The sequence below is a fragment of the Parasteatoda tepidariorum genome, chromosome 5 (genome assembly GCF_982258835.1).
Source record: "Parasteatoda tepidariorum strain Cologne lab strain chromosome 5, Ptep-v5.0, whole genome shotgun sequence".
NCBI classification, from domain to species: Eukaryota; Metazoa; Arthropoda; class Arachnida; order Araneae; family Theridiidae; genus Parasteatoda; species Parasteatoda tepidariorum.
Window position 1 is genome coordinate 1,300,945 of NC_141759.1, and position 11,539 is coordinate 1,312,483.

Below are 11,539 nucleotides of genomic sequence, written 5' to 3' on the forward strand. Positions count from 1 at the left end.
TTTCAATTTCGAGACCGAAAAAACCAGAACCTCAAACCGATCATGAGGAAATTACGAACATAGACAATCCTCTAGTAGAGTCTGCAGAAGAGATCTCTTCAAATATCAAAAAAGAAACTGAAGACTTGGAGGGAAAAATTCTAACTGCTGTTCCAGTTCGATTTCAAGAAAAAGCTAAAGATATGTATCAATTCTTAAAAAATAATGAATCTCTCCTTTGGAACGCTAAAGGTGAAATTATTCATGAAGATAAAACTGTTCCTGGAAGTAATATAGTAAATCTTATCAATGACTTTTTGCGAAATAGAAAATCAGCTCCAGTGGGGAGAAATGTATTTTTAAAAACATTAAATGATATTCAATTACCATCACATTTAGATGTAAATAAAAAATTGTATAGTAAAAATAAAATTGTTAAGAAACCTATGATGTATGCCCGCAGAAGTGCTTGGGTGAAACTTTGAATAAAATTTTATTTATTTTATTAAAATGTATTTTGTCTTTATTGATCATTTTTTTCACAGGTGAAAAAGTTTGTATTATCAAGGAAAAATTTCACCCTTTATTAATTAATACAAAAAGTTTTAGAAAGGGGGATAGAATTTTCTGAAAAACTGGAAATTTCCTTTTTGCAAAAACATAAATATTTTCTTAAAAGATAGAAATTTTTTTATAAAAATAAAAATATTTTCTGAAATATTAGAAAGTTTTGTTAAAAAGTTTGAAATATTTTTACGAAACTAGCAACTTTTTAACAAAAAGTAAAAATATTTTCTTAAAATAAAAAATTTTTGTGTAAAAACATAATGTTTTCTTAAAAGATAGAAAAATTTTGTTAAAACGTTTGAAATATTTTTACAAAAACAAAAAAATATTATCTTAAAAGAGAAAATTTTTTGCAAAAAACAAATATTTTCATAAAAGATAGAAAGTTTTCCTCAATAATAAAAATATTTTCTGAAAATTTTGTTAAAAAGAATTAAAAATGTTACACTATTGCCTACATAACAATATTTAAATGTAAAATTTTATAATAATGACATGAGAGACACTAGATTTAGTTTCATTCCTTTTTTATTTTCTAAACACAAATCTTACACCATATTTTTTCTTTACAAATTGATACATCTGAAAATCATTTACATGTAATTGATTTGAAATATGATACATAGAATAGCCTTGACAGCGTTTGAGTAAAAAGTAAATACAATATTGTCCACATACATTGGATGTAGGTGATTGAAACACTTTGGAATTCCATAGTACGTCCGTGTAGGAAGCGGTATTCACGTTGTAAAATCCGGGAGGTTTCCCATATGAGTCATAAAACTCTAACTGTCTTTGATCATTCACAAATAACGCTAACCAGTGAGTTCCAGGTTGTGATGAGTCATCTGAATTCGTGATAGCACATGTGTTTTCTCGGAGACTCGGAAGCGTATCTCTTGAATATACGCCTTGAAAGTAAGGTGTTGTTATCTTATCTTGCGATAAAATGTAGAATAGTTGCAATCCATCCATTCTTCAATTTCCGAAGTCGAATAAAATATTTCTTGACTTGTTAATTTCAATCAAATTTTCAAATTCGGCAAAAACGATAACGCATACTGTTTTTTCCAGTGATTTGGCAAATTTCAGTTCTAATCTCAAATTGCTATGCTTAATCAGATTTAAATGTTCTCCTGAACATAGATCTGGGGAGAGATTAAATCCAAATAATGTATTTCCGTTCCTGTAGTCTTCTCTGGAAATAAATATTCCTCTATCTTGACCCATTCGTTCCGTTCCATCAAATAAAGTTTGATAGGCACGAATGTATTGGTTTTGTGAAAAGTTGAGTTCCAATGGATTATGGGGGACAGGTTGTCCATCTACATACACTCCAATAAAATTTAAATCAAAATGTTTAAAATCAAAAGGAGATTTTGTCAATGTTCCATGAAAAGCTTCATTATCTACACAACCAATAATAACCTTTTTAGGCATTTGACCCGAAAATATATTATCTTGAATAAAAGACATGCTCCCTTTAGGAATTGAATACACTTTGCATAGGACTCGATTAATGGGGTATTTTGCACTTGTTTTCTCGAGTGCTTTAGCATGACCAAGAAGCACTCCAGGGTTCACACGAACTTTTCGAATGAATAAAGAGACATGATCCAATACTACTTTAAATCCTTCAGATCCTTGTAGACAAAATTCTGGCTTACTTCTTATTAGTTTTATTTTCAAATCCACTAAATTGAGTAAAAGACGTTCTTGATGAAACAAATCTGAATGAATGCAGCCAATCATGTCCACTGTTGCGCTTTCTTTGAAAAAAGCAGTTCTTTTATTTAAACCATCCTCAGAATCTTTATAAAATAACTCAGCAGTTAATTGAGATGTTTTGCTATCATATCCATGGTTTAGGAGAGTTTCAATGTAGGCCCTATAGGGATAGGTATTACTTGAATTGGAAACTGTACGATCGTTTAAAGACACATCTACTTGAGAAAATAATGAATGTAGAAATAAATTCACAGGTCCTATAACATCATCTTTAGTGATAGCTGTATTGTTCGTTTTTACTATTTTCGCTTTCACATACAATTGTGTTTGACTGAGATCTATGTAATCTTCTACACTTCCAGAGACATGAAACTCTACGGGAGCATTATCAAAAACGTTAGAAAGAGGATGAAATTGTATCCATTGACCATCTTGAATAACTGTTTGAGTTCCAGGTAAAGTAAAAAGTTCCAATTCCGATTTTACGCACTCAGGAGAATCTTTCAACAAAAATGCCATTTTATGGATCAAAAATATCACGTCCACTCACTTTGCGTGCTTTAGATGAAATGAATCGTTTTTGCTTCTTACGCTTCCTTTTATAGTTTCCTTTTCCGACCATAGACTGCACTTTATCAATAGCTTTTCGTGCTAGATGTTTTCCACTTTCTTTAGTTCTTGTTTTGACGGCTTCCTCAAAGTTTTCGCCAGATAATACATCAGATGCTACTCGAGTTCCTGTTTTTAAAACTTCTTTTCCAATAGTTTTACCACCTCTTACTAAAAAGGGTAGTGCTGCTCTAAATAATCGACGAAATATACCACCAAGTCCATAGCCCTTTTGGAAATTAATACCCTTATAATAGGGCAAACCCGTGCCAATTTGACTCGCATAATGATCTTCGAATTTTTCAGCACAACAAACGTACGGTACACTCATCTTGACGTCTTCTCTTCAAATGAATGATTCAAAAAACGCATCGTACTATTTATAGTATTTGTCTCATGCGGAAATGTAAAACTATAATCACTTTACCACTTTCAAAAGGTACGAAATCACCTGAATTCAATCTGAGCTCCACATGGATAGTTTGAAAGGAGTGTCTCGTTAAAGGTAAGTATTGAGGTCTATCATAATACTGGCTGATTGTTTCACCATCATGTCCTTTTATTCGAACGATCCGCAGTAAAGGAGCTTGTGTATCTCCGACAATTTGTGGTGAAATTAAATCTGAGTAGACGTAAAAAACGGAAAAATTAGACCACGCGTCAGCCACAAATTCGCTTCTCCGGTTACCCGTAATGACTGCATCAGGTTGGAATCCTAACAATTCACCTAACTTTTCTAAATGAAGGCTGCAACCTTGAACGGCGTTAATTTTAACTCGTTTCGTAGCTTTATTGTAATTTATTGTAAATCGACTAGGATTTTTAGGTAAAGCAAGTTGTATAGCTGATACAATATCGAACATTGATTCGTAACACCCCACATCAATTGTTTGCCTCGCAGTCGATATGATATTACCGTTACTTATCTTGTAATGAAAATAATTGTTACTTTCATTTACGTTCAGCCAAGAATGCGGATAGATGATTTCAGATAGGCCTACTTCCCATTCCGCTTTTAGATTAACTGGTATCGGTAACTGCGTCTTAAAATGGGAAATTTTGTTGTTAGGAAAAAACTGCATGGAGCTATCAGAAGGTAACGTCACATAGAAAGACATTTTTGAGAATGAGTCTTCATAGGTTAAGTTTCACTATTTATACTTTTTGAATATCACTCACCCAGGCATTAAACTTTTCAGGATAACCTAGAAATTTAACAAAATATTCCGTGCTTCCTCCTTTCTTTCTCTTTTTGATAACTTTTTCTACGGGATAATAGCCCGAGTTGACTACTTTTTGTAATTCTTCTGCATAAAAGGTACCTTCGATTGATTCATTCATTAAATCTTTCAATTTATACACTACAGGATTTCGATGAACTATTTTATCTATGACAAATAATTCTCGAGTCCAATTATTTTCATATCCTTTCTCAAATGTAAGTTTTGATTTACTAATGCGAACAGTGTCACCTACTTGAAAAACAGGGTTATCAATATTCACCTTATCACTATATAAATTATTCCAGACTTCTTTTTGATTATCGATATTCACTGAGGCTGGTTCCATTTTTATACTTCTGTGTTTGGTATGATTATAACTATCGATTAATTTAGAAATGACGTCAATATATTTTTTCGTATTATATTCTGTAAAGTATTTCCACATCTTCATTTTTAAAGTACGGTTAAACCTCTCAACAATACTTGATTTAGTTTCGTTATTCGTTGTAAAGAAATGAACTCCTAAATTTTTAAGATACTGCTGTATAAGTTTATTAGTAAATTCTGTTCCTTTATCTGATTGCAGTTTCTCAGGTTTTCTTTCTCTAAAAATAGCTTTTAAAGCTGGCAATACATTTTTGGCTGATTTGTCTTTAATAGGAATAGCCCACGCATACTTTGAGAAACAATCTATACAAGTTAACAAATATTTGAAGCCATTATTAAATTTCGCTAAAGATTGCATGTCAACTAAATCAATTTGAAATTGCTCATCTATACCTCCAACAATTACTCTATTACGTTTAAATTTATGCCTCACAGGTTTATGCAAAGTATAAGAATCTTTAGTCTCCAACCATTTCTTAACGTCGCTTTTCTTCACCTTACCTTTCACAGAATTATAAATAGCATTTACACCTCCAAAACTTCCTGGATGCCCAGGTTTCGTATAAACAGATGAAAGTAAACGATTCATTGTATATTAAAATTAAATCAAAATCAATAAAATTCTACTGTAATTTTGTTACTTGCTAAGTTTTAAGAATTTTTAAAAAAATTACAACTGAATCTAACTCTTACAAAATATATATTTTAAAAATGCTGGTAATCAAGAAACATTTCATTTAACTTTTTAAAATTCTTATCTAACATGAATATTTCAAAAATAACGATAATAAAGATAAACATTCTGATAAAAGAAATACCCAGTCAGCTGAAAAAGAAAAAAATGTCTAGCAGCTTAAATAGAAAAAAAAAATCCAATTGATATCTGAAATAAATACACTTCTATACTATTTATGCAAAAGTAAACAGAAAACAAGTTTAGTTAAATTTAAATAATGTTTTTTATTAATTCTAATAGAATGCAAAAATAAATAAATAAATAAATTATATACTTATATATACTCTGGTACAGTACAATATTGTTACACATCCATAGATTTGAAAACATGTTCGTTGTCTTCAAAGTATTCATAGGTATAAGGAGGACAAAGAACAGACTTTGCATCACTCAATACACTAACTAAATTAATGTTTTTCAAAAACTCACTGGTCACATAGGAAACGGGCTTTAATAGTAAAAGTTTTTGGTTAACAAATAAGTTATCGTAAAACCTCTTTGCTAAATCCATAACATCGATAGATAGTGCGAGGGAATTGAATGTACTTTCTTTGTTTGCCCACAATTCCTCAGCTATCGTAACTGGTTGTTTCAATCCACCTTCCTTCAAAATTTCGCACAATGTGTTTCGTAAAATTTGTGAGGCAAACTCCTGACCATGACTAACGTCCAATGAGGGGGGGTAAAGTTTGGTCAATTGGCATTTCACAAAATTGCGTATAAGCCTTTGCAAAGTCCATAACTTGAAATACGTAATCCAGTACACCAGAAGAAATGCCATCATAATTCGAAATCATTTCGATCCAATGAGAAAATGTTATAGTTATTTTCCTAATTGTGATCTTTCGATCAAGGCCACAAATGTAACGTTCGAAATGAAAATCAACGAAATTATCACTTGTAATCCTTAATTGTCCTTCAGGAATGTATGCACACTTTAGCTCACGTTTTGATTTAGGAACTGAAGCTATTCCCATCAGGTACTCAATCCAATCAGGTTTCAAAGTAACTCCTTGTTTTGTGGGGTAATACTTTCCTCCGTACTTGTTGTATCGTCTCAAATGCACGACAACACTTTTGTTAAAGCTGCTAACTATTATAAACACATTATCTCCAAGGGCAAAGACATTGTCTGGCATGCTGCCTTCAACAAGGACACCATTCATCTGAAAATAAAAAGAAAATGAGAAACACGAAGTATGTGACAAATAAGGGATGACATACTTAAATAATCAACAATGCAGACAAAATACATTTTATTTAAAAAAAAAATCAACTTACTTTTGAATTATCCGTTCGGGATTTTTTGCAAACTTCTTGTTCAGAAACTTCTTGATCGCATTTTCTTTTATCCATAATAAGTCAAATTCAGTTATAATATCTCGCTCTTGGAAAAAGTCCTTTGCAAAAGTTATGGTAATCAATAACGAAAATCGAATGTACACTCCTCGAAGTAATGCCTGAAATAATAACTGGTTCAAACTAAATACTAACACATGGAGTTTGGTTGCCAACACTATAAAATAAAATTTTGATGTCCAATCACTAAATAGTATACTGGTTTAACATGAATTGAAGTGAAGCAAAAGGGAAAACGTCACTTGTTTAACAAGTATTGAACGTTCCCTATCGGTGAGATCCTGTTTCTGAAACATACATACGTCATGTATCCGAGATTACGCTTGATAAATCGTGCCAGAGCAGGAAACCCTTATCGTAATCAGCCGTGATGTCAGTTCGTTATCACCACATGATGAGTTCAATCCTCAGCATTAATTATATTTAAATTAAATAATAAAATAGATTTAAAGTTATTTTATTTCTAACATTCCCACACAGATGGCGCCACTAGAGTTAAAATATGATATCATGTATTTATTATGTTATAATTAACACGTGTATGGTCAGTACCGTTGCCATCCAGAGAAAGTTATAATAACATTAAGAGGGGCAGAAATAAATATTTAATAACTGTCAAAGGTTAAGTGAAAAATATATCGATTAAACTGTATTAAGATATCGATATCAAACAGTTTTTTATTTATACACGTGTTCACTATACAAAGGTTTAACTTATTAACACATATCTAACCAAGCATTCGTGGGTCAGTGGTTATGATATCCAACTACTGACCCACGAAGGCTTTTTGATGGCGTGAGTTCGATCCTCAGCCTTAATTATATTTAATAAATAGTATTAAAAGCAGAAATAAATATTAAAATAGATTTAAAGTTATTTTATTTCTAAAATTCTCACATAGATGGCGCCACTAGAGTAAAAGTATGATATCATTTATTCATTATGTCATAAAAGATGACGTCATAACTTCATAATATACAATATCTCCCCCAAATAACAAAGTTTACAAGTGTTGCCATCCTTAAAAACTAATATTAAAAATAATAAGTGATGCCACCCTCAAAAAACTAATAAATTAAATAATATTTAAAAAAACGAAACTAAATTAAAAACAGAAACCGAAACTAAAATATATTAGGCTTAAGAAAAAAAAGAAATAAGCTCCCCATGACGCTGCAGACGAAGTTTCAATTTTCAGGCGGGCAGAAATAAGCAAACGGGCAGAAATAAGCAACTTCCGGTTATAGGTGGGCAGAAATAAGTCACTTCCGGTTTATGGGCGGGCAGAAATAAGCAACTTCCGGTTGGGGCAGAAATAAGCTCCGGTTGACTGTGACGTCACTTCCGTCCCCTATATCGCGGCCCTTACTACTATCGGGAAATATTAGGTTAATGAGAGCATCTTGTGAATCAATGATTGTGCAAAAATCGTCCGGTAATTTTATGCCTCCAGTCTCATCCTTACTAACTTTTCCATCACCGATATCTAACAATTGTCTTGAGAATGTTTCAGCAGAAGGATCTTGAGTATTTGGACGCGCATATTTACTTTTAGTTGAACTATTTCAACATTACGCCACAGTGGAGATAATTTCAAGCAAGCATTGATCTCATCAGCGTACGTTGAACGTGGAATGACGGGAAGTGTTTGTCTGAAATCACCTGAAAGGAGTAATAGAGTGCAGCCAAATAATTTGTCATTGTTTTTTATATCTTTCAATGTCCTGTTCAACGCCTCAAGTGAATGTTTGTGTGCCATAGTGCATTCATCCCAGATGATAATTTTACAGTGTTTCAACACTGTGGGCATAACGATTACTTTTTGATGTTGCACACTGCATCTGGGTTGTTTTGAATATTTAGTGGCAGCTTAAATACTGAATGAGCTGCTCTGCCTCCCTCCAATAAAGTTGTGTCGCGATGCCAGATGATGCAACGGCCAACGCGATGCCATTATTTGATCGTATTTCAGCGAGAATTAGCGAAATAATAAATGTTTTGCCAGTTCCACCTTTTGCATTCAAAAAAAAAAACCCACCTTGTCCTGCCGAAACTGCGAGCAAAATGTCTTGTCATAAATGTTCCTTTGTTCCTCATTCATTAGTGGAACATTGCGAGTAACAATCGCTGCCATTTCTATCGTATTGTATTGAAGTTCACGATTCATGTCAGTGTTTAATAAATCAGGTGCACTTCGATTTGGCGAAGGCATACCGAAATGACTGTGTGGCAAGTTGGCAATAATAATGCAAAGATCCTCAATAGCAATCAGTGCTTCGTTGTACATAGCATCGCTGAATGCTATCGTTAGATCGTTGCAACGCGTGCGATGTTGATACCGTATATCATCAGTCATCGAATCTGTGTAATTATCCCATAACGTTTCTATACGGGCCGGAAAACATGTAGTTAATACTATAGCAAATAGTAGACGAATTTGCTTTGCAGTACAGTTCAATGCTGCTTCAGCAAGCATACAGTCCCACTGGTTGTCGTCTTCCAGCAAGCCGAGTGCAAGGCATGCATCTTTATACGTTGGATGCTGATGTCCATCGACTTTACGTATATCTTGAAATGACAATGAGACCTTAACCAACAACAGTCGAAAATAAAAGCACTCAGTCTGCTTTGGATTGACTGTAAATACTCTCCCCTAGGCGTTTGATTTAAATAAACCGCGACATGCATCAACCGGTGTGCCTTGCTTGCAGGGTGTCCATTCTTTTGCATGAGCCCATGTGAAATAGTGTGGTACTTCTGAGTAGAGTAATATCCGTGCAAAGGCACCAGAAGCATCCGCACGATTACACAATTCACAAAAATTCGGTGAGTGTAGTTTTTGGTGGATTTATAGCTCGGTCAATCGCTGTCTCGTTCGTGAAATATACGCTCTGACCGTTTTCAAGATGGACGGCTAAATGAATAACGGTAGGATCCCGTTCATGAATTGGGAATCCAAAGATACGCCAAACAGCTTCATTGGAGCTGATGTACCGGCCAATTTGGTACAGCGTTATTTAATCGTTGTTATTCAATGGAAGAGCAGCCACATTGGTATTTTCAACTCGAAATATTGCCATATCACTGCCTTTACTCACATACTTGCAAATATATTCGATGCTCTTCTTTTAAGGGCGAGCATAAGTATTAGAGCTAAATTTGTCTTGTTGCAACGTGCGTGAATATTGTTTTTGATTTATTATGTTTCTACGTCTAGTTTGGATTCGAATACGATTAAGTAAAGATATATTTAAAATATACGTTAAATTTGTCCAAAAAATGAAAAAAAATTAGTTATAAACCTATTCTCAGACCTACTGAATATACATGTAAAATTTCATCAAAATTGGTCAAGCCATTTCGGAGGAGTTTAAACACTAAAACTGTGACAAGAGATTTATATATATAAAGATATATAGTATATTATCAATTAACAATTTGTTCTCAGCAGATTAATTTTGCTATAAGTTAAAAATATAGTTTCATTAATTTTGTTCCTCACATTAATTTTTCCATATTTCTTTGTCATTTTTATGTTTTCTATTTCAAATCACTTTTGTTTCCTCTCATTCACGTCTGGCACAAATGAAAAATGAACGCCTGTTTTTGAAGCGCTTGAAACATATCGACTGTTATTTTCTATTTGTATATTTTTGAAGTTTTTAATTAGATAACATCCTGCCGCTTCAGTATCTTTGAATTATTTATTGAATAGATGCATGTATAGTATTTGACCCATGACTTGAAATAGTGTGACATTTTATGAAAGACCTCTATATGAAAGGTCGTTCAAAGAAAATTCTAAACTTTTCAACTTATTTATTCGTGTTTTGACTTATTCATAAAGATCCATAATAATTTAACTATTTATTAAAGGTCAATGTGTATAAAATCAAATGAAGGTGCAAAATGTTAAAATGGAACTCTCAAACTCGCCTTAAACTTTGATAAATATATTATACACCTTGTGTGTTAAATAAGGAAAAACTAATGGTTTCACTTGACTGATATAATATCGATAACGTAACAAATTAAGCTTCGCCAAGCAAATACATTTCCTCTCACCCCATCCCCCCCCCCTTTTTTTTTTATCCCGTATTGCTGACAGGATAATGATTCATTGTTGCGTTATATTGCGTTCTGTAGATATATATATTCCCCATGTTCTGCAGGTGAACCCCCGCTGAATGTGGTGAATTTATCAACGGGACATATAAAGTACCTCTTTCAAGATTATGACTTCAATCTTTCTTTTTTTTTACTTCTGCGGGGAAATTCACTGAGTAACTAAAGCAAATAAAGATAAAAAGGATTAACTCAAAGATAATATCTTCATCCAAATAGAGATAATATCAGAAAAGTTATTTTGTCAACATGCCTTAAATGCTAGAAGATGATATACTTCGGATGACGTTTTAGGAGTAAAATAATATATTTTTTAAATATGTGTTGTATTATATTTTTATCCGCTTAAAGACTATGCTTAGCGAGTATTGTAAATTATTTAAAATTTCAAAATACTGATAAAGATGCATTTTTGATCACTTAAAAATCTTTGTTTTTTATAATTGACGTTACTTAAAGTATTTATAGGCTTTCCTGAAATTTCGTTGAACTCATATTCTTTGAATGAAATGTAATTCAGTTTGTTAAATTTTAACTTGAAAAGAAATTATTTTTAGAGAGTTTCTATAAATTTTATTTTGGAATTTTATTTTTTTATCAATGCGCTTTACAACAGTAATTTCTTCAATAATTTTTAAAGACTTTATAAATTTTATAATTGTAAAGAAAAATAATTATTTCTTATAAAATTAAGTAAAACGAGAGGACAATAAAAGCTAGAGTCCCCAAGAATCGCAAAAAAGTAACACTAAACCAAAAAGTCCAGAATAAAGGCGACGGAACGTAAAGCACTTCCATGAAGAAAACTACTTAAGAGACATTCCT

General features: G+C 32.4%; 2 protein-coding genes across 2 annotated transcripts; both read right to left on the reverse strand.

Annotated features, from left to right (window-relative positions):
• Positions 1-1,361: 1,361 nt before the first annotated feature.
• LOC147808473 (uncharacterized protein F54H12.2-like) lies at positions 1,362-2,793 on the reverse strand. The gene is made up of 3 exons (XM_087165064.1): positions 2,454-2,793; positions 1,609-2,315; positions 1,362-1,457 (listed from the first exon to the last, which is right to left on the reverse strand). The coding sequence occupies exons 1-3, from the start codon at positions 2,791-2,793 to the stop codon at positions 1,362-1,364; spliced, it is 1,143 nt and encodes a 380-aa protein (XP_087021190.1).
• Positions 2,794-5,439: 2,646 nt separating this feature from the next.
• On the reverse strand, positions 5,440-7,052 carry LOC147808474 (uncharacterized). The gene is made up of 2 exons (XM_087163098.1): positions 6,511-7,052; positions 5,440-6,395 (listed from the first exon to the last, which is right to left on the reverse strand). Exons 1-2 carry the CDS (start codon positions 6,583-6,585, stop codon positions 5,892-5,894), a joined length of 579 nt encoding a protein of 192 aa, XP_087019224.1. The 5' UTR covers positions 6,586-7,052; the 3' UTR covers positions 5,440-5,891.
• Between the last annotated feature and the right edge of the window lie 4,487 nt (positions 7,053-11,539).

Coding starts and splice junctions, on each gene's coding strand:
- LOC147808473 (XM_087165064.1), bottom strand. CDS start 2,793: ATGGCATTTTTGTTGAAAGATTCTCCTGAGTGCGTAAAATCGGAATTG. Junction 2,316..2,453: donor TCGTACAGTTTCCAATTCAA/GTAATACCTATC, acceptor CTTTTTTCAAAG/AAAGCGCAACAGTGGACATG. Junction 1,458..1,608: donor CCAAATCACTGGAAAAAACA/GTATGCGTTATC, acceptor CTTACTTTCAAG/GCGTATATTCAAGAGATACG.
- LOC147808474 (XM_087163098.1), bottom strand. CDS start 6,585: ATGGATAAAAGAAAATGCGATCAAGAAGTTTCTGAACAAGAAGTTTGC. Junction 6,396..6,510: donor CCCGAACGGATAATTCAAAA/GTAAGTTGATTT, acceptor TTTTATTTTCAG/ATGAATGGTGTCCTTGTTGA.